Below are 24129 nucleotides of genomic sequence, written 5' to 3' on the forward strand. Positions count from 1 at the left end.
AAGTTTTAACATATTCAAGTGATTCTGAGATTCTATTTTCGTGACATATTGTACTTCATGTTAGTAGTAAATTTTGGTCAATATGATTTGCATTTATTTATGAAAGTATGAAAATGTACCAAAAAATTAGAAAATTTAGCAATTTTCAATTTTTTTATTTTTATGCCCATTAATCAGATAGCTACACCACACAAAATAGTTAAGTGACTCTATTTTATAAACTACACCTCTTAATAAAATCATCTAGGGATGCAACAATCATATTGACACCACATGTGTTTCACAAAATGTTACAACATTAAACGGTGAAGAAAAAAAATTACAGTTTTACCACAATAATGTTGTTTTAACTCCAGATTTACATTTTCACAAGGAGAAATAGGTAAACATGACCACATAATTTGCTACACAGTTTCATGTGAATGAGGCAATACCCCATAAATGGCTGTACAGTACTGTTTGGCCACACTCGGGAGGAAAGGAGCACAATTTGACTCCTGGAGAACAAATTTTTGTAGAATACGTTGAGGACTCCATATATAGAGCCAGAAGAGCAGAATGCTCCCCCAATTTGGAAAGTACACCCCTCTGGGAATTTATCTACAGGTACTATATGTAACAACTCTGCTGGCATCACACCATCTTACTCACTGCTCCATATCATGTTGTGTTCTGTCTGTTGCCAGCTCCATATTCTGTGCCTCTGATCTCTGCATGCTTCCTGGCTGTGTGCATAGGGGGGTGGCGCGAGAACTCTCTGGTTCTTATAGGAATCAGGTGCACCTGTCTAATCTGTTCCTGACCAATTACCAAGAGGCCTCCAGTATTTAGGACAGCTCCACCCTGTGGACTGGGCCTGTGCAATGTGTAAACTCAGATAGTGTTTTGCTTCTGAGCTGCCAGGCCTTGCTCTGTGTTTCTCCTTCTCTGGAGGTTCTACTCCTAGCTTTGCCTTGATCTTGTCTGTCTGCCCTCCATGAAGTTGTTTATCCTGGTCTCAGTGTTTCTGTTCTAGCCTTGCCTTGTTCTTGTTGTCCGCCCTCCAGGAGGCAGAATATCCTGATCCCTGTATCTTTGTTCTTATAACTTGTCTTGTTCCATTACCTTGTCTGAACTTTGTCCTACCTCTGTCTCCTTGTCTGTGGCTTCTTTCCCTGCTGTGTCTTTCCTTGTGTCCTTTGTTACATTATGTCCTACCTAGCAGGAAATGCTTTATTATGGATTTGTTCCCTCTGGGAAGCAGGAGATTCTATCGTCATGAATCTAGGGGCCTTCCTGGTGGCCTTCCGTAGAGTCTGCTGCTCCTGTGAAGTCTTCCCCATCTAGATCTGAGAGGCACTCCAGACAGGCGAAACCCATGAAGAAACCTCCTTGTCAAGCCATGACTGTCTGTGACCTTCCAGTTCCTCTACTCGTTAAGGCAGCTACCCGGGTGAAGCCTAAGAAGGTTGATGAGAGTGGGCTGGCAAAGCAGCAGCCTGAAATCAGCCGTAACAAGCGCATATGGTGTTGCTGCAGTTGTGAGGAACACCTGGATGGCCTCTGTCCAGAGGATTTAAAGCTTCAAAACCATGGGCCAGTAGGAGAGACTGGCCTTGGTGAGAATAACTCCTTTCCGTTAAAGTCTGTGTCGGTTCAGGTGCCTTGTGGGAGCTTTGGTACTGCAGATGTATTCAAGCTGCTAACCAGACAGAGTCTAAGTGTGGTTTCTGTTCCACTGCTCCAGAATCCTGTGAAGGTGTTTGGTGATGGCCGAGCCCTACTTATGAACAGTCCAGTGTCAAAGGGACTACTACAGCTCCAAATTGGAGGATTATATTCAAAGAAATTTGTTTTCCACTTGTTGACCAGTCTGCTCATCGGTCGTTCTGAACCGGATACTCTGCTGCCCGTTCCGGACCAAAGACCCAGTGTGCTTCTGCGTTTGGAACTATCAAGTCTCCAGAGGTTTCTTGTTTCTAAACTGCAAGGTCAATCTACAGTGTTGATATCTTCTCCACCTAATCAGCTGGCTATTGAGTCATGGTGTGCTGACCTCACTGAAGTAAAGGAAGCAGTGGCACCCTCTCCGCACACCTCCAGTGACAATACCAGTTCCCAGGAACATCCCTGTCACTTAAAATGTTTTCTCCGAACTATGGGCAGAAGATAATTCCTTTAAAGATGCCTTCAGATTCCACGTGGCAGGTGGATGAAGATGTTGAAGCAGAAGCTCTTGTATCTCTAATCTTCACCAATCCAGAAGTAGAGGTGGTCCAGTTTTGTCAGAGTAACAGGCTGATGGGGCTTCCTAAATGTATGCCTTCTGCTTCCAAGTGGCTACTTGGTGATAAGACCGAGACAGAGACTTACTATCCTCTAATCCAGAAGAGGAGGTCCAGTTTTCTCAGAGTACCAGGCTGAAGATATTTCCTGTACGTATGCCTACAGCTTCCTTGTGGCCTTTGGGTGAAGATCCCAAGACAGAAGTGTTCTCATCTCTGCTTTCCTCCAGTCTAAAGGAGGAGGTTCAATTTTCTTGTGATGATGGGCTTAAGTTGGATCCAGTGAAGGTGTCTTCAGTTTCCAAAGAATCGGATTATGTTGAGGTCAAAACAGAAGCTTCCAAGTCCCTGCTTTCTGTCAACCAGGTGAAAGAAGTCCTGGCCCTTGTATCTTCAGTGTGGGAACCTGATCTTGCTGGACTCAAAAAGACTGGGTAACCTGAGATCTCTAATGTCACACCTACCTCATCCTACCCGAGGAATGTTGTGATGGCTCTGACTATGTGTGCTCCTAAATTTCTTCTACAAGTTATTCTGGCAGTAATCAAAAAAGTTACCTTAAGCAAATTGGACATATCAATATTACAATATATAGCTATAAGTAGCAATAATGTCCATTAGTTAGCGGAAAATGCGTATAAGTTCAACGCTATAAACTCACAATCATATAAAAAAATTGCGTATACTGAACAAATATAGATATAATTTTATTGGTAATATTCAAACATGAGGAGAGCCAACTCCTTCAAAAACAACAAAACATACATAAAAAGAAACACCTAGTAACCACATGTGTGTTCTTAATGGTGAGCCAACAGAAAAACACGTGGCACCACTCTGAGTATACATCTATAACATGAAAGTGTACTAATTATGCTGCAGTGCCATATAATTAGATGCATGATCGATAATCTAACACATCACATTTGAGGTGAAAACAACACCTTATAAGCCAACTATCAAAGTGATTAGAATCAGGATGACTTAGTCCATATACAAACACATACAAATTAAGTATTTGGTCGGTCCGCGGGCGTGCTGCCGCTGTGGGGATGGTTTGTTGGTGGCGATGCGATGTGCCGGCTGTGGGCGGTGCGTTGGGCGGGGCTTCCTTCCGCGAACGGCCGCGCGGTTGGCTGCTCTGGTCCGGCGTGCCGCCTACTGCCGGTGACGTATGCGCCTCCTCTCTCTCCTCCCTGCAGCGTCAGCGTCGCGTGCGGCGTGACGGAGGTTATACTCTATGTTCTAGGACTACATGTCCCGTCATCCCTCTGTATTAACATCATGTGACTAATCACCGCGCGGTTGTTGCTTACCATTGGTCTCCCCCGGTATATAAGGTACCACCTTGTAACATGATGCCACTTCCCCTGACGAAGGCACGCCGCCGAAACGCGCGTTGGGGTAGTGGCACCATTCTCTGAGCATCTCTGGTAATGTACTCTCTTATCATTTGATATATTTGTCCGCTGCAGCTGTGATAACTTAATTTGTATGTGTTTGTATATGGACTAAGTCATCCTGATTCTAATCACTTTGATAGTTGGCTTATAAGGTGTTGTTTTCACCTCAAATGTGATGTGTTAGATTATCGATCATGCATCTAATTATATGGCACTGCAGCATAATTAGTACACTTTCATGTTATAGATGTATACTCAGAGTGGTGCCACGTGTTTTTCTGTTGGCTCACCATTAAGAACACACATGTGGTTACTAGGTGTTTCTTTTTATGTATGTTTTGTTGTTTTTGAAGGAGTTGGCTCTCCTCATGTTTGAATATTACCAATAAAATTATATCTATATTTGTTCAGTATACGCAATTTTTTTATATGATTGTAAGTTATTCTGGCAGGCTTGAAGAAGATGGGCCGTAAAGGGGGGGTACTGTAACAACTCTGCTGGCATTACTACATGGCCTTCCTTCCCTCACACATCATCTTACTCACTGCTCCATGTCATGTTGTGTTCTGTCTGTTGCCAGCTCCATATTCTGTGCCTCTGATCTCTTCATGCTTCCTGGCTGTGTGCATGGGGGGGGGGGGGCGGCACCAGAACTCTATGGTTCACCTATCTAATCTGTTCCTGACCAATTACCAAGAGGCCTCCAGTATTTAGGACAGCTCCACCCTGTGGACTGGGTCTGTGCAATGTGTAAACTCAGTTAGTGTTTAGCTTCTGAGCTGCCAGGCCTTGCTCTGTGTTTCTGCTTCTCTGGAGGTTCTACTCCTAGCTTTGCCTTGATCTTGTCTGTCTGCCCTCCAGGAGGCTGTATATCCTGGTCTCAGTGTTTCTGTTCTAGCCATGCCTTGTTCTTGTTGTCCGCCCTCCAGGAGGCAGAATATCCTGGTCCCTGTGTCTTTGTTCTTGTATCTTGTCTTGTTCCATTACCTTGTCTGAACTTTGTCCTACCTCTGTCTCCTTGTCTGTGGCTTCTTTCCTTGCTGTGTCTTTCCTTGTGTCCTTTGTTTGCTTATGCTCTGCACTCTTGCGGCTCTTGTGGCTTTTCCTGTGCTCCGCTCTCTTGCAGCTTTACCTCTGCTCAGCACTCCTGCAGTTCTGCTCTGTTCTACTCTGCTCTGCTCCTGCTGCTGCAGATATTTCTTGCTGCAGCTCCTCTCCGCATTCCTTTCGGTTCTGCTCTGCTTAGCTTCTGCTGCTGCAGTAATCTCTTGCTGCAGCTCCTCTACGCATTCCTTGCAGTTCCTCTCTACTTAGCTTTTGTTGCTGCTCTACCACTCCTATCCGCAACCTTGCTGTTCTCTTCTTGTGTGAACAGGTCCCTACCTGTTCCTTCATTCATTCCTGCTTGTTTCCTTACCTGCACCTCCTGTGTGAACAGGTCCCTATCTGTTCCTTCATACTTCATATCCGTACTTGCACCTCCTGTGTCTCTGCCGTTCCTGCCAGCCCTGTGTCTCTGCCGTTCCTGCCAGCCCTGTGTCTCTGCCGTTCCTGCCAGCCCTGTGTCTGTGCCGTTCCTGCCAGCCCTGTGTCTCTGCCGTTCCTGCCATCCCTGTGTCTCTGCCTCTCCTGCCAGCCCTGTGTCTCTGCCGTGCCAGCGTACTCGTCTGAGTTTCATCCGTGCTCATCTGCTAGTCCTGCCTGATACCTGCATCTGTCCAAGGGGTCCTGTTCTCCAAGTGGGATCAGCAGCCACAGCCAGGCACCACCCTGGAGTAGCACCTGGCAGCTGCCTGCCACACAAGCCTGACCTCACCATCAGAGGCTCCAATGAAAACCAAAGCAGCTGTCAGTCACGCCCCTTCCAGGGTAGTCTGGTTCGTGGCACAGTGGGGCCACAAACCCCCTTGGCTCACGCCCATCAGTCAGGGCATGAGCATTACACTGTGTAGTGATGATTTTGACTCCATGGATGTTTTCCAGAAATGAGAAGCATTGGATATTGAAAATGTAAATGCAAAAATGCCATTATAGTGCCCAGTACAGTGTAGTGCCTGTACATTGTGCACAGCTCGTAGTTCTGGAGAGATGCACCCTGTAAGTTAAGTGGGCTCTCCTCGTTACAGTAATGCCAAAGATGTGGACACTAACTGTGGTTTAAGTACACTGTGGTGCTCAAGAGGATGAGGGCATTTGGATTTAGGAGCACCGATTTCACTGGATTTCATTTGGTGGCAGCCATTTCAATTTTCCAGAGCCTTCATGCTACGAGTAATGTGGACACCCACTATATTACAGTTAAAAGATGACAGACCTTAGTGGGGTCTTGGTTTTTATGGGTTGAGCAGAAGCTTTCATTGGTGGAATTTTGGTACAGAGAACATTTTGGATCACATTTAGCCTGGGCTATACATGGAGCACTTACCTTGGGGTTTCTATAAAATATGTGATTCGGATGAAACCCCTGAGGAATCCATTCACTATAATGAGGCAGAAAAGTTACTCTAGACTTCATCTGGCCTCTGTTTGGCAGTATGCAGTTTTTCAGAGGTGTACATAACTGTGGCCGGCCACTCTTTTATGCATTCCTAAAAAGACAGATGCCGCCAGATCATAGGCCAGACGGTGTCAATAGTGACTCCATCTACCTCATTATAGGACATATTCTCTCTGGGGTTCTATCTGAATCACGTATTTCAGAGATTTACATGGAAACCCTGGTGTAAGCGGTCAGCGGAGAATACATGTGAGCCGAGTCTGAGCCCAGCGTCACACTTAACTTATCAAAATGTATGGTGGGCGGTGGCTTGTTTTAGTGAGGGTCAAGATGATATTTTCAGCTATACCTTTTTTATTTACTTTTTTATCACGATTTATTCCACTTTTTTCCAGGAGTATGATGAAAAACCATAGATTTTTGCCACTTTTTTTTATGGTGTACACTGAAGGGCTTAACTAGTGGGACAGTTTTATAGGTTGGGTCAAGACTCAAGAGGCACCAATACCAAATATGTGTACTTTTTTTGTTTATTTTTACATCATGCAGTGCAATGCACTAGCAATGTAATGAATAAGACCTATGTTATTACACAGGCAGTTCTCCTGTTTCACCCAGCCTATGGCTGAATGTAACAGGCCACAGTACATGGCACACCAGGAGGTCATTGTTCAACCTCAGGGTGCCATGACAACCATGGGATACCCGTGATTTTACCATGGAGGTGCGGAGGGGAATGAGAGAGGGAGTCTCCTACCTCTCACAACCTTCAAAATGTCATGATTGTTCTCCATCACAGCATCTGGAGGGTTAATGAGTGAAGGGCGGTGCTGGCACTGTCCCTGGCTCTCACTGCAGGAGCTTGGTAGTTTGCTAGAGGTTCTGATATTTTAGCACCTTCTGCGTGATCATGCTGTGATTTTTCAGTCAGATTACGGGTCGGACTGACGTGGCGGGGTACTGGTGAAATGCCCGGTGGACCCGAGAGAGAGAAGAAGAAGAAGAAAAAACAAAAAGCACAGGCCCTTTAAAAGAGTGGACAGGGGCCCTGGACAATCAGGGGGCCCCTTTGCTGTCGGGGACACTGGCATGCTATGGTGTCCATGTGAAGCCTCATATGGGGCCCATTATACTGTATGGAGCAATATATGGGGCCATTATACTGTATGGAACATTATATGGGTCGCATAATACTGTATGGAGCATTATATGGGGCCCATTATACTGTACGGAGCATTGTATGGGGCCATTATACTGTATGGAGCAATATATGGGGCCCATTATATACTGTATGGAGCAATATATGAAGCCCATTATACTGTATGGAGGAATATATGAGGCATAGTATACTACATGGAGCACTAAATGGGGGCCGTTATATACTGTGTGGAACAATCTATGGGTCCATTATACTGTATGGAGCATTATATGGGGCCATTATACTGTATGGAGCATTATATGGGCCCATTATACTGTATAGTGCAATATATGGGGCACATTATACTGAATGGAGCACTAAATGGGGGCCATTATATACTGTGTGGAGCAATCTATGGGCCCATTATACTGTATGGAGAATTATATTGAGTCATTGTTCTGTATGGAGCAATATGTGGGGCCATTATGTACTGCATGGAGCATTGTATGGGGGAATTATTCTGTATGGAGCAATATATGGGGGCCATAATTCTGCATGGAGCAATATACGGGGCCAGTATACTGCATGGAGTACTGTGTTGGGCCATTATACTGTATGGAGCAATATATGGGGCATTGTTCTGTATGGAGCAATATATGGGGCTCATTATACTGTATGGAGCATTATATGGATCCATTATACTGCATGGAGCAATATATAGGGGTCATTATTCTGTATGGAGCAATATATTGAGCCACTATACTGTATGGAGCAGTGTGGGGGCCATTATACTGTGTGGAGCATTATATGGTGCCCATTATACTGCATGGATCATTATATGGGGACCATTATACTATATGGAGCAACATATGGGGCTCATTATACTGTAAGGAGCAATATATGAGGCCCATTATACTGTATGGAGCTTTATATGGGGCCCATTATACTATATGAAGGAATATATGGGGCCCATTATACTGTATGGAGGACTATGTGATGCCCATTATATTGTATGGAGCAATCTATGGGGCTTATAGCACTATACAGAGGACTAGGTGGTGCCCATAATACTGTATGGATGACTATGTGGTGTCCATAATACTGTATGGAGGACTATGTGGTGCTCATAATTTAGTATGCAGGACTATGTGGTGCCCATAATACTGGATGGCGGACTATACTGTCTGGTCTAAAATGATAAGTCTGCAGTCACTGTGTGTGCAGCGAGGATTTGCCGTTTTCTGAGCTATTTACAATAAATAACACTCATGTAATGTAAGAAGGGAACGCAAGGAGGTGAGAAGAAAAGAGGTCAATTGTGAAGTATCCACAATCAGTGATGTTTGGGGAGCCATGTCATCTGCTGGTGTAGGACCACTGTGTTTTATCAAGACCAAAGTCAGCGCAGCTGTCTGCCAGGAAATTTTAGAGCACTTCATGCTTCCCTTTGCCGACAAGCTTTTTGAAGACCGAAATTTCATTCTCCAACAGGACTTGGCACCTGTCCACACTGCCAAAAGTACCAATACCTGGTTTAAAAACAACAGTAACACTGTGCTTGACTGGCCAGCAAACTCGCTTGACTTTAACCCCCTTAGAGAATCTATGGGGTATTGTCAAGAGGAAGATGAGAGACACCAGACACAACAATGCAGACGAGCTGAAGGCTGTTATCAAAGGAACCTGGGCTTCCATAACACCTCAGCAGTGCCACAGGCTGATTGCCTCTATGCCACGCCGCATTGATGCAGTATTTGATGCAAAAGTCGCCCCGACCAAGTATTGAGTGCATTTACTGAACATACATTTCAGTAGGCCAACATTTCGGATTTTAAAATCATTTTTCAAGTTGGTGTTATAAAGTATTCTAATTTACTGAGATAATGACTTTTCGGTTTTCATTGGCTGTAAGCCATAATCATCAACATTAACAGAAATAAACACTTGAAATAGATCACTCTGTTTGTAATGACTCTATGTAATATATGAGTTTCACTTTTTGTATTGGAGAACTGAAATTAACGTTTTGATGATATTCTAATTTTTTGAGAAGCACCTGTAGCACGTCATGATGCGGGAACTGTCACTGCTCATGATGTGCTATGTCCTTCATTGGTAGTAAATGCGTTAAAATAAAGCCCAGAAAACGGTTGCATAAATGCTTTATTTTCACCATTTCATCCCACTTGTAATTTTGGTTCTCATTTTTCAGTTCATTTTATGGTAAAATGGATAATGTAATTCCAAACTGCAACTGGTCCCTCAAAAATCAAGGCCTCTTATGGCTATGTTGATGGAAAAATAAAAAAGTTATGGCTCATGGAAGAACAGGAGGAAAAATGTAAATGTATAAATGAAAATTATTTGCAGAGGCAAGGATTAATTTTAGATCTCATGGCTCAAGATACCCAATGTCTACTCAGTGTACCCAAATAGAAGGACTGAATATCAATGAACTCCCAACCTCCTGGAGAACACTGCATAGGTTCATGGTTTTATAAGCTGCTTATTCACAAATTATTTGATTTATACGCACAGCAATCAGATACAGTATATTTGCCTTATACTTATCTCAGGAGTTACATATCCTCTTCTATACATTGCCAGATAAAATTTCCCCTTTTATCCAGCCTGCCCATTTTTCTGTCCTTACTTGTTATCATTCCTCCATCTTTAGCTCCATCTGTTTTTATTTTTTCTTTCAGAATCGGCGGTTTAAGGACCAAAGAGAACTGAACCGACATCATTTCACTGGAAAGGATGAAAGCGTGAAAATGATCAAGAGAAGCGGTTCTCTTCTGATCAGCAAGGCACAGCTTTGATAGAGCCGCCCGCTCTGCTCCCGACTACAATGCTCTCATTCAGGCAACGCTGGCACTCATGACCCCCTTCCCGAATTTCCTTCTGTCTCTTCCTCTTTCAATTCACAAGCTCAGCTAGATCCAGCCAGGTCCTCTCTACGAGCATCCTATTTGCCCTTTCTGATGTCACATAATTAATCTCTTTTTTCTAATAATTAATATTTGCTTCACAGAGCAAATGGGGTGTCTAGGAATTATTGTTATTACTAGGTGAGTTTTTTTAGTGATATTGTATAACTTTCAGTATTATTTCGAAGTATTGTGAATTTCAGAATTCAGGCTGCTCTAAGAATTAAAGATGTATCTAACATCACTATCAATGTAGGAGATCCAGTATTAGTAGATCTATTGTTTGAGCAACAGTAGAGAAATCTCATGCAATAAATTAAGATTATTCCACATTTATTAGGCATCTCTCCGTGAGCTGAAAGGTTACATTACGTATTGGCTCAATTTTTATGAAAGATTACTTTGTGTTTTCCAGTGTTTCCCTCAAGGTATAGCGCAGTGAAGTCACTCAAGTTTACGTTAGGTTAGATGTTACATGGCTGAATGTAATTATAGTACAGTCCAACCAAATGTTCATAATAGAGGATGATGTAGTGAGGCTTAAGAACAACCCTGGTGCTAATGAACACAAACCCTTCTCTTCTCACCCCATCCACCCGGCATGCCCCCTCCCGCCACCTCCTCCCATCCTGGCATCTGTGTCAAAGCATTAATGAATTGAGCAGTTTATCCAAACGCTTGGGAACTGTTCTTTCTGCCCCAAGACCCCCTCCTGTGGTCCTGGACATATACAGCTCCACAAACCATGCTGTGTATTGTCTAACTGTCATCTTCAGAAGAGGCTGTAATAAGACAAAAGCAGAGAGTAGAGTGACAACACACAAACAGGACATTGCCTGCAGAGTAACTGAGAGGTAGCGAGAGAGCAGTATATAAGGGAGGGACAGAAGAGAAGACTGCGGGACGTGTACAGTAGAGTGATGCTGAGGAACACACTTCCAGATAGCGGACCCAAGGCAGAATGAAGATTGCTCCACACACTGACCAAGAATAACAAGGCGGAGAGAAATACTTCATTTTTTATCGTGCGTGAAATATAATTGGGTTGTATAAAATGCAACTCCTATACTGGACAATGTTTTCTGTATCGTACCTGGCACCCCAGCTGATATACTGTGCTCCAGTGAGTAGGGAGCAATACAGACTACCAGCCCATGTCCTACAAGGTGAGTTCGGGACACATAAAGGGGTGCAATCTCTGCGGATTTCGTGCATCTGTGCTGAGGTCATCATTTCCTAGAAAGAGAATCTACCAATCACTAAGTGCCCATGGCCATTGCACAAGGCCAATGAGGATGTACCACATTGAATACCATGGCACTGGCCAGAACCGGTTGCTTTGTACGATTAATTCTCAGTGCTGTTTCCTAGTATAAATGACCCCTATCTAATTATTCTGATCACACACTGGTTTGGTACATTCTTCAGCCCATCAGAGCGCTGTCATAGTTTCGTGTCACTGTGAAATTGTTTTATACTACACTGACTTCAGCATAATTATCTAAATGTTCTACTTTCTGGTAGGGTAACTTTCTTTTTATACTTTTTATTATGTTCATATGTTGATGTGTTCTTCACAGCTCTGTCTAACAGGGGGACATTAATCCTAGAAGCTGCTCTTAAAACAGCACTACAGGCTTTGGAAGGAGCTGTAAAAGAACAGAGCCTTCGTCAACATGAGTGTGCAAGATGCACCGTCTGCCTCTTCCCAGAATGTAGAAGCCTAACTACACAATGTAGAGGTCAGTAGCATGTATGTAGTGTGAAGGAAGGCGCACAAGTATATCCAAAAGATATAGTTGTACATGTAGTACCAGTAGACATCCAGATATTTCTAGACTTGACGAACAGTTGGGGCTCCTTAATTTGAGCCAGTATACCCTAAAGCTACTGTATGAGTTGTCTGAGACTTGCATATCAATAACCCGTCCAAAGGATAGTTTATCAGTATTAGTATGTTAGGGTTCCGACACTCGACACCCTCACCGATCAGTAGATACAACGTCTGAGCAATAAATGAAGTGGCAGGGTAGCTCAGTGGTTAGCACTGCAGCCTTGCAGCGCTGGGGTCCTGGGTTCAAATCCCACCAAGGACAACATCTGCAAAGAGTTTGTATGTTCTCCCTGTGTTCGCATGGGTGTTTTCCGGTTTCCTCCCACATTCCAAAGACATACTGCTAGGGAATTTAGATTGTGAGCCCCATTGGGGACAGCGATGATAATGTGTGCAAACTGTAAAGTGCTGTGGAATAATAAGATTATTATTAAGTAAGATACAGCAGCATTGTCTAATGCCGCTGCAAGGTAGTAAACATTATCTCCTTTACTCTGCTCTGTGCCGATGAAGGGCGTCTCTTCCTTTTGGAAGATGCTCTGGCTTGAATAATATGAGCTATTTAGTGTGCTTGTAGAAATAATGAATAGAGACTGAGAATAATTTTCAAGAATAGATTTCTATTAGTGTGAAACAATGAAATTGTTTTTATGTATGGTTGTCCTGAAGAAGGAGTCGGGGTGACTCTGAAATGCGTTTACAATAAGCCTACATCTAATAATAATAATAAGAATAATTTTATTTATATAGTGCTCTTCCCTCAAAACCATGTTGTGGTTTCACAATGTGGAGCATGTCTTTGGTTTAAAGAGAACAAGCTGTAAAAAGAACCAATGTGAGCCAAAATGTTAGTGCAAAAATTAGTCTAAATGGAAGTCAACCAGGTCATAGTATAAAGGTAGACAAAAGTGTCTAAAAATATACAAAATTAGTCATCCAGCATGAGCCACTCTGATAATCTTGCCACATTTTCACAGTGCACTGATTAATTATTGAACTAGATTAATAAATGTGCTCCATTATAGCAAAACAAAACCAAAGGTACCTCTACAACATTTTGGCCTTTTAGGAAAAAAAAGTTTCTAATGCACCTATTTGACAAATGAAAGTACACCCTAAAGATGAAAAATATCACAAAATAGGAAAGGATGGAAACATTTTGTACTTTATTCGTAAAGTTGTATAAAAAAAATGATATGACGCCAATACAAGTTTATGCTTCAACTTGGACATGACCTGTGTATTTGTAAGCAGGTTGCAGGATGCAGTAATGGGTCGGAGGCAGAGCAAGGGTTAACGTGGAGTTTACTCTAACAGTTATACTCCTCGAAGGGAGAAAATATAATAAACATCATATATGAACAAGGGATTTGAAACTCAGGGTAATGGGTGTAGGAGATAGATTAGTAGGTTCCAGTAAGGCAAAACTTATCAGTCAGACGACTTTAGAATGCAGTTTCCAGGCGATGTACGTTGGTGCCAAGGCCCTGGCGCATGAGGAGTCCGCTGCAGTCCTGGAGAAGATGGCATCCTGGATCCTGGTGGCAGTGGTGAATCCTTGTGATCCAGTCTGCGGTAGGCGGGTCTAGAAGCAGTGAGCACTCAGGAACACAGTATTTTGTCTTGTCAGAGTCCAGAGACAGTAACTGGTTGGAAGCAGGTGTAGCAGGAAACCACTCACAGCGGGTGTCCTGACTTCCCCAAAGAAAAGTGTGCGCATCTATGCCCTGACTACCGGGCTTGTCACTCACGGTCAATGCTGTCAGGGAGGACTGGCTACAATCTAGTCGGCATTGTCTAGTCATGGCTCGCAGACCCGTCTGACTAGGATCTGTCTTGCTTGGAGGTCCCACAATAAGAGCCCTGACACTGCCTTCCTGTGCACTGTGCGTTCCCGCTCTGACTGACCGCTTTCCCGCACACTGCAGCTCTCTTAAGTTAGTCATTCCCCTTAGTCATGCCCCCTACACCCGGATTAAAAGGTCGGTCTGGGGCCTTATGTTTTCCACCATGCAACTTGGGTGACAGCCCTAACAGTTCCGGATCCATCACGGAGTAGGTACTCCTGATCCAGGTATTTTCCTTACATTCTCCCTCTCTTTGTGCTCGCCATTCCACGGGCGAGAGGTCTTGTAGCTTGCATTGACATTCTCCTATCCCTTGGACGATTTGTTGGCCCGTGCAAAGTTTTGCACACATTGGTTGTTGGGGCGCAGGCAATTTCAGGAAAATCAAGCTGGTCAAATGTTAATGTATTTAATGAGATGATGAACACAGAGAGGTATTTATATATGTAGATTGTTAATACAATAAATTGGTTTGATAAGTAGAGGCTAAAAAAAGTCTTGAGGTTGTGTTGCCACCTGCAGGTTATTGTTTTTTTTCTGCAGGTTTCTGAAAATGAATGTTTAAACTGTATTTATTGATCAAATCATGAATGTGTGGTTTGTTTGTGTCTTTTCTTGCTGAAGGGGGCAAGTTTACCTTTCAAATGGTGTATTATTTGTGTGTGTTGGGCGAAGTAATCACTGAAAAAGAAGTGCATGTTTACAAATGTGTTTGCATATGTGACTCACCTGCTGTAAAGTGTGCAATCCTCGAATTTGCCTGAAATAGGCTGGGCAAGCACTTCGGCAAGCTCGAAAGACCCCAAGGCAAATTCCCCCTGCAGGTAATTTGACCTTTGAAATGGTGTATCATTTGTGTGTGATGATGGAGTATAAACGGAGCAACTTGAGGGTGTGGTGCCACCTGCAGGTTATTGCTTTTTTCTGCAGGTTTATGAAAATGAATGTTTAAACTGTATTTATTGATCAAATCGTGAATGTGTGGTTTGTTTGTGTCTTTTCTTGCTGAAGGGGGCAAGTTTACCTTTCAAATGGTGTATTATTTGTGTGTGGGGGGGGCGAAGTAATCACCGAAAAAGAAGTGCATGTTTACAAATGTGTTTGCATATGTGACTCACCATTTGTGTGTGTGGGGTGAAGTAATCACTGAAAAAGTAGTGCATGTTTACAAATGTGTTTGCATATGTGACTCACCTGCAGTAAAGTGTGCAATCCTCGAATTTGCCTGAAATAGGCTGGGCAAGCACTTCGGCAAGCTGGAAAGACCCTAAGGCAAATTCCACCTGCAGGTAATTTGACCTTTGAAATGGTGTATCATTTGTGTGTGTCGGTGGAGTATAAACGGAGCAACTTGAGGTTGTGTTGCCACCTTCAGGTTATTGTTTTTTTTCTGCAGGTTTCTGAAAATGAATGTTTAAACTGTATTTATTGATCAAATCATGAATGTGTGGTTTGTTTGTGTCTTTTCTTGCTGAAGGGGGCAAGTTTACCTTTCAAATGGTGTATTATTTGTGTGTGTTGGGCGAAGTAATCACTGAAAAAGAAGTGCATGTTTACAAATGTGTTTGCATATGTGACTCACCTGCTGTAAAGTGCGCAATCCTCGAATTTGCCTGAAATAGGCTGGGCAAGCACTTCGGCAAGCTGGAAAAACCCCAAGGCAAATTCTCCCTGCAGGTAATTTGACCTTTGAAATGGTGTATCATTTGTGTGTGATGGTGGAGTATAAACGGAGCAACTTGAGGGTGTGGTGCCACCTGCAGGTTATTGCTTTTTTCTGCAGGTTTATGAAAATGAATGTTTAAACTGGATTTATTGATCAAATCATGAATGTGTGGATTGTTTGTGTCTTTTCTTGCTGAAGGGGGCAAGTTTACCTTTCAAATGGTGTATTATTTGTGTGTGGGGGCGAAGTAATCACTGAAAAAGAAGTGCATGTTTACAAATGTGTTTGCATATGTGACTCACCTGCTGTAAAGTGTGCAATCCTCGAATTTGCCTGAAATAGGCTGGGCAAGCACTTCGGCAAGCTCGAAAGACCCCAAGGCAAATTCCCCCTGCAGGTAATTTGACCTTTGAAATGGTGTACCATTTGTGTGTGATGGTGGAGTATAAACGGAGCAACTTGAGGGTGTGGTGCCACCTGCAGGTTATTGCTTTTTTCTGCAGGTTTATGAAAATAATATTACAAATCCCAAAGTCATATTAATAGTCTGGAACAAACACATGTGTGTTATATATCACCAGACTCATCACTTTGCTCCAAAAATATATGAATAAAGATAGGAGAACCCGGAGCATAATATAAAAGAAGTACTTTATTAATACAAAAATGTAAAATCAACATAGATCAGCAATACTAAGAGGTGCATAGTAATTACCATGAATCACATATATCAGGGGAAACCCACCCCTCTGAAGTCCCCATATTATAAAGTAGCGCTGGGAGGGAAATAGAAAGAAGTCCCTGCCATGCGGTGAGATATGGTAAAGCGCCCAGCTAAATAGCTAAATAACAAGCCCAAAGGTCAATGTACAAATGAAAACTCAACCTGAGTCAGCTTACCAAGATATGCGGGGGGAGACAGAGGAGCGGGGTCCCGCCAGAATAACGACCCCGACACGTGTTTCGCGGCTGAGAAACGCCGCTTTTTCAAGGAAGTGCAGGTAGAAGGCGAAAAGGACCTGCTCTTAACCTGCCTGACCTCTGTCACATGGTAAAGATTAACCAATAGCGGTGGCGCCAGCGGCGCATGCGCACGGCGACGGGAAGGTCCTCCATGGGGGCAGGGCGTCAGGCCCAGTGCGCACGCGTCGGGAATACATCCCAGAGTGCCCGCACAGAGCACTGAGACGCCCGCCCACATGAAGGAGCCGCCCACCAGCCGGGCGATGCGTACGGCCACAGGATGGAAAAAGGTATAAAAAGTGGTGGCCAGTAAACAAAGCATAGGGAACACTAATTAACCACGAAGAATATAGCCTGATAGAGCCCCAGGTATAAGGGGCACAAATGTGCACATGAAAAAAAAGGGGGAAGGGACGCGCGGCGTCACATCATGGAATACATAGGGGAACAAAGAGCAGATACTCATGATAGAATGGTAGCCACTTATATAATACATAATAACAAAATAAATCAATCAAACATAATTATACATATATCCCCTTAGGAATGTTTCTGCACCCCACAGCAAAGATTACATGTATCCAGTCAATAGTCCACAGATGGCAAAATAATTAATTATTGTTTCCATGGATATTCGTGTCCCGAAGCAATGAGAGTGCCGAGCAATAGGTCCGGACAGCCACAATAAGAGGGAGGCAACGGTCAGCAGAAGGCCCATAGGTGAAAGACATTACTAATACTAAAAAGACGAAAAAAACGAAAGTTAAAAACATGAATACATAAAACTAAAAACAAGAGAATTAGATCTGGCGGGATAATGATATGACTCATGCAGATCACAAATACGGCTAATCATTAGCTAAAGGTACGGAGCGAAGCTTAAGGACTCATTTAGCCCCTTAGGGGTTATACAATCCAACAATACAATCCATTTTGTTTCAATCTGCGCAAGTCGTTTTTTATTATCGCCACCCCTCACACCGAGGTGAAGTGCATCAATACCCCGGACAGAAAGCAATTTTGAGTTGCAATTATGATGCAGCCAAAAATGTCGGGGGAGTGTTTTTAATTCTGTTTCAGTGGGCACTGTCCTGGCCGCGTCAATGTCCCGCACATGTTCACGTATACGGACCCTAAGCTCACGCGTGGTGAGGCCCACGTAGATTTTCGGACACGGGCAGGTAGCATAATAAATGACATTGGATGTCCCACAGGAGATCCGATGTCTTATTTGGAAAGTCCTAGAGCCATCACTGGATTTAAACTCGGAACAGCGCAGGACATTGGCGCAGGCAAGATAGTGCCCACACGAGATACACCCCGGGCGAGGGCCAGCAGTACCAAATGGATTGTTCAAATTGGGGACGTAGTGGCTAAAACTAAGACTACTGGAGGGAGGTCTGCCCAGGTAAATACGCAGGGGTTGTTGCGGGTGATAAATCTCTCCACACATGTCCTTTCAGCAAGTCAGACAGAGGTTCTGAGTAGAGGATTGACATTCTCTCCCACTAACTCTTTTAATTATTTTGCAGCATTGAAAGACCTTCATTTATTTTCACGTAAATTGATTTTTAAGAAGCTTCATACTAGCAGATATACTGATGGAGATATGAGTGAAAGTGAGAGGGAGACCCTTCGGGATTTGGAGGATTTGCTTGAAGAACAACAGACATCTAGTTCAAGTAAGTTTCCACCGTCCACTCGTCCAAAGTCCGCCAGGTTCCCCTCCTTGGCACTGTCACCGGCGATTGAGATCTTCACCAAATTGGTTGGTGAGGATTTCAAAAAGTTATCTTCACGGCGGACGCATGATAATTTAACATCACAACAGCGTCACGCTATAAAACAACTTAGAGATATGAAAGATGTGGTATTCAAGCCGGCAGACAAGGGGGGGAACGTGGTGGTTTGGCCGTGTGTGAAATATGAGCGGGAAGTGTTCCGACAGCTCAAAGATTCTAACACATATCTCAAGCTTTCCTCCAATCCCATGGCCTCCTTCTCACGGGAACTACAGAATATATTGGTGGGGGCCTTTGAGGCTAATATTATCACCAAGCAGGTACTTGACGGACTCACTGTCAAATCACCCAGGGTCAAATGTGTTTGAATATGTGACTCACCTGCAGTAAAGTGTGCAATCCTCGAATTTGCCTGAAATAGGCTGGGCAAGCACTTCGGCAAGCTGGAAAGACCCTAAGGCAAATTCCACCTTCAGGTAATTTGACCTTTGAAATGGTGTATCATTTGTGCATGTCGGTGGAGTATAAACGGAGCAACTTGAGGTTGTGGTGTCACCTGCAGGTTATTGCTTTTTTCTGCAGGTTTATGAAAATGAATGTTTAAACTGTATTTATTGATCAAATCGTGAATGTGTGGTTTGTTTGAGTCTTTTCTTGCTGAAGGGGGCAAGTTTACTTTTCAAATGGTGTATTATTTGTGTGTGGGGGGCGAAGTAATCACCGAAAAAGAAGTGCATGTTTACAAATGTGTTTGCATATGTGACTCACCTGCAGTGAAGTGTGCAATCCTCGAATTTGCCTGAAATAGGCTGGGCAAGCACTTTGGCAAGCTGGAAAGACCCCAAGGCAAATGCCACCTGCAGGTAATTTGATTTTTGAAATGGTGTATCATTTGTGGGTGTCGGTGGAGTATAAACAGAGCAAGCGTGCAAATTGAATAGGCAGTGCATGTTTACAAAAGTGTGTGTGCATATGTGACTCACCTGCAGTGAAGTGTGCAATCCTCCAATGTGCCTGAAATGGGCTAGGCAAGGAGTTCGGCAAGCTGGAAAGCCCCCAAGGCAAATGTTAGGATTTGTTTGTGATGTCTGTAAGCAGCTTTGTGGTAGTGTGCTTTGGTGTAGTGTGGTGCCACCTGCAGGTAATTTTTTCTTACTGCAGGTTTATGAAAATTAATGTTTAAACTTTATTTTGTGATCACTTCATAGATGCATGGTTTGTTTGGCTATTTTCTTGCTGAAGGGGGCAAGTTTACCTTCAAATGGTGTATCATTTGTGTGTGTGGGTGCAGTACAAACGGAGATACAAAGTCATCACTGAAATGAATGATGCCGGGGTGAATAACCCCTTTCTGCCATCAGAAGTACTATTCCGTCCATGTGGGGTGGGCAGGGGTGAACCTAGCCTTTCTGCTGCCTGAGGCGAACTGCAAAACTGCGCCCCCCACCATAGTAAAATCAGTACAAATAAATCTGGTTAAGGCTATGTGCACACGTTGCTGATTAGGCTTAGGAATTTCTGGTGCGGATTCTGCCTCTCCTCGCAGAAAACGCACCTGCGGATTTGTCGCATTTTTTGTAGGTTCCGCAGCATTTTTTGTGTGTTTTTGCTGTGGTTTTCTTGCGGATTTGCTGCGTTTTTTACCCCTGCTGTTTTCTATAATGGAATGGGTACAAAAACACTGCAGATTCACAAAAAAGAAGTGACATGCTACTTCGTTTAAACCGCAGCGTTTCCGCAGCGGATTTGCATTTTTTTTTTTCATTGATTTACATTGTACTGTAAATCACTTGCAGATTTGCAGCGTTTCTGCACTGCAAAAAACGCTGCGGATCCGCAGAGAATCCGCAACGTGTGCACATACCCTTACTTTACTCGCCTAACCTGACGCACATGTAAAATATATTCCTATTTAAAAGTGTAGAGCCGGTAGATGATTGCCGGAGATGTAGCAGAGCCGGTAGATGATCGCCGGAGATAACTCTCCAGCGATCACCTACACTGCAGCGTTCTAACAATCAGCTGATCAGCTGTTTGTGAGAACCAGACTAGTGACCGGAGATAAGTCCTGGTCATGTGCACGGCAATTCTCACAATAAGTTATTGCGAGATCTGCAGTGGACGAGGGACTTCCTGTGGCGGGACAGGTGAGCCGGCAGACATGCGTGGTAAGCTGCATTTACACAGTTTCTACGCATGTGACTAATCATTAGATGTGATTTTATCGCATCTAATGATAGTCTATGGTACATTTACGGCTCGGCGATGGAGCGTCGCCGCATTGTAAACAGACATGCTGCATTCTGAAAAGATGCGCCGCATGTCAGTTTACGTGGGTCTGCCGCCTGCGTGTTTTACCGCATAGTGGAGACGGGATTTCATGATCCCGTGTTTGACGCTGCGGCTCTAACGCAGTGTCAAACACGCAGCGTTTCCTGAATGTGGAAACATACCCTAATGCTTGCAGTCTGTGGGCACTTAAGGGTTAACAATAGGAAGCATTTACTTTCTTTTCCCATCCACCCTGTCCTGTGCATGTGCTTGGCTGCAGACTGCACCACTTCTCCAGTGCTCACAAACAGTTAACAGTCCACAGCTACTTCTCTCCTCCCCACATAAGTCACATCACAGTCTGATAAGCTGCAGCCAGCACCAGCCAAGAAAGCTAAAAAAAAAAAAAACTCCCCTCACTCAGGCTGCAGAGCAGCAGGGAGCCGGCTCTTTATCAGCTAGTTCACAAAGGAGTCAACAACACTCACTAGCATGTGGGGGTGGCGAATTATATTTTTTACAGTTACTGCACAGCAGCCAGCAGTTCAGGACACAGGAACAGGGCACCGCTTCTGACTGCACCTCAGCCCGGCCGGGTGGTAACAGTGAGTCACCTCACCTGCCGCTGGGCACGCCGCACGCACTGTCAGCAAGTGATTGCAGGGAGAGTCGGCTCCACGTGTGCTAACTTCTGACTGCCGCTCTGCCGCCCCCTTTTCTTTAGGAATACTCTGCCGCTTGAAGCAAAGTATTCAACTCGCCTCATGATAGCAGCGCTAGTGGGGGTGGGCCCTACTTCCCATGGACAGAATAGTACGTAATAGGCGTAGAATCCCTCAATGTCTGTCCACTATTTCATCCTTCTTCTCCTCTAGATTTCTGAAACTTAACATGGACAAAACAGAATTCATCATCTTTCCCCCATCTCACATGACCCCCCCAACGAACCTATCCATTACAGTAAATGGCTGCCCACTCTCCCCAGTCCCACAAGCTCGATGCCTCGGGGTAATCCTTAACGCTGATCTCTCCTTCAAACCACATATCCAAGCCCTTTCCACTTCCTGTCGACTTCAACTCAAAAAATGTTCACGAATCCGTTCATTCCTCAACCAAGAATCTGCAAAAACCCTAGTCCATGCCCTCATCATCTCTCGCCTTGACTACTGCAACCTCCTGCTCTGTGGCCTCCCCTCGAACACTCTTGCACCCCTCCAATCTATTCTAAACTCTGCTGCCTGACTAATCCACCTGTCCCCCCGCTATTCCCCAGCTTCTCCTCTTGACTGGCTCCCCATTGCCCAGAGACTCCAGTACAAAACCCTAACCATGACATACAAAGCCATCCACAACCTGTCTCCTCCATACATCTGTGACCTTGTCTCCCGGTACTTACCTATATGCAACCTCCGATCCTCACAAGACCTCCTTCTCTCCTCCCCTCTTATCTCCTCTTCCCGCAATCGTATACAAGATTTCTCTCGCGTATCACCCCTACTCTGAAACCCTCTACCACAACACATCAGACTCTCGCCTACCATCGAAACCTTCAAAAAGAGCCTGAAGACCTACCTCTTCCGACAAGCCTATAACCTGCAGTAACCACCGGTCGACCAAACCGCTGCATGACCAGCTCTACCCTCGCCTACTGTATTCTCACCCATCCCTTGTAGTTTGTGAGCCTTCACGGGCAGGGTCCTCTCTCCTCCTGTACCAGTCATGACTTGTAAAAAGAAAGCATTTAGAGAATTAAAGGAAGTAGGTAGTGAGGAGGCATTAAATAAATACAGAAAATTAAATAAATTCTGTAAAAAGCAAATCAAGGCAGCAAAGATTGAGACAGAGAGACTCATTGCCAGAGAGAGTAAAAATAATCCCAAAATATTCTTTAACTATATAAATAGTAAGAAACTAAAAAATGACAGTGTTGGTCCCCTTAAAAATAATCTGGGGGAAATGGTGGATGAGGATGAGGAAAAAGCCAATATGCTAAATGACTTTTTTTTCATCAGTATTTACAAAAGAAAATCCCATGGCAGACAAAATGACTAGTGATAAAAATTCCCCATTAAATGTCACCTGCTTAACCCAGCAGGAAGTACAGCGGTGTCTAAAAATAACTAAAATTGACAAATCTCCGGGCCCGGATGGGATACACCCCCGAGTACTGCAGGAATTAAGTACAGTCATTGATAGACCATTATTTTTAATCTTTAAAGACTCCATAATAACAGGGTCTGTACCACAGGACTGGCGTATAGCAAATGTGGTGCCAATATTCAAAAAAGGGGCAAAAACTGAACTCGGTAATTATAGGCCAGTAAGCTTAACCTCTACTGTGGGTAAAATCCTGGAGGGCATTCTAAGGGATACTATACTGGAGTATCTGAAGAGGAATAATAATAATAATAATAATAATAATAATAATAATTTTTATTTATATAGCGCCAACATATTCCGCAGCGCTTTACAACTTATAGAGGGGACTTGTACAGACAATAGACATTACAGCATAACAGAAATCACAGTTCAAAATAGATACCAGGAGGAATGAGGGCCCTGCTCGCAAGCTTACAAACTATGAGGAAAAGGGGAGACACGAGAGGTGGATGGTAACAATTGCTTTAGTTATTTGGACCAGCCATAGTGTAAGGCTCGGGTGTTCATGTAAAGCTGCATGAACCAGTTAACAGCCTAAGTATGTAGCAGTACAGACACAGAGGGCTATTAACTGCATAAAGTGTATGAGAACAAGATGCAAGGAACCTGATTATGTGTTTTGTTTTTTTAACCTTATGACCCAGTATCAGCACGGGTTTACTAGGGACCGTTCATGTCAGACTAATTTGATCAGCTTCTATGAAGAGGTAAGTTCCGGACTGGACCAAGGGAACCCAGTGGACGAAGTGTATATGGACTTTTCCAAAGCTTTTGATACGGTGCCACACAAAAGGTTGTTACATAAAATGAGAGTAATGGGGATAGGGGAAAATATGTGTAAGTGGGTTGAAAGCTGGCTCAGGGATAGGAAACAAAGGGTGATTATTAATGGAGCACACTCGGACTGGGTTGCGGTTAGCAGTGGGGTACCACAGGGGTCAGTATTGGGCCCTCTTCTTTTTAACATATTTATTAATGACCTTGTAGGGGGCATTCAGAGTAGAATTTCAATATTTGCAGATGACACTAAACTCTGCAGGGTAATCAATACAGGGGAGGACAATTTTATATTACAGGGTGATTTATGTAAACTAGAAGCTTGGGCTGATAAATGGCAAATGAGCTTTAATGGGGATAAATGTAAGGTCATGCACTTGGGTAGAAGTAATAAGATGTATAACTATGTGCTTAATTCTAAAACTCTGGGCAAAACCGTCAATGAAAAAGACCTGGGTATATGGGTGGATGACAAACTCATATTCAGTGGCCAGTGTCAGGCAGCTGCTACAAAGGCAAATAAAATAATGGGATGTATTAAAAGAGGCATAGATGCTCATGAGGAGAACATAATTTTACCTCTATACAAGTCACTAGTTCGACCACACTTAGAATACTGTGCACAGTTCTGGTCTC

At 43.8% G+C, this 24129-nt stretch overlaps 1 protein-coding gene across 1 annotated transcript in view; it reads left to right on the forward strand.

The window, feature by feature from the left end:
* Positions 1-2163: 2163 nt before the first annotated feature.
* Positions 2164-24129, forward strand: part of PRSS56 (serine protease 56) — a 132560-nt gene continuing 110594 nt past the window's right edge. The window contains exons 1-2 of the mRNA XM_077281719.1: positions 2164-2269; positions 11814-11975. Of these exons, the coding sequence (XP_077137834.1) occupies positions 2164-2269; positions 11814-11975 (268 nt within the window). The remainder of the gene's footprint in view (positions 2270-11813; positions 11976-24129) is intronic.

The sequence above is a fragment of the Ranitomeya variabilis genome, chromosome 2 (genome assembly GCF_051348905.1).
Source record: "Ranitomeya variabilis isolate aRanVar5 chromosome 2, aRanVar5.hap1, whole genome shotgun sequence".
Classification (NCBI taxonomy): domain Eukaryota; kingdom Metazoa; phylum Chordata; class Amphibia; order Anura; family Dendrobatidae; genus Ranitomeya; species Ranitomeya variabilis.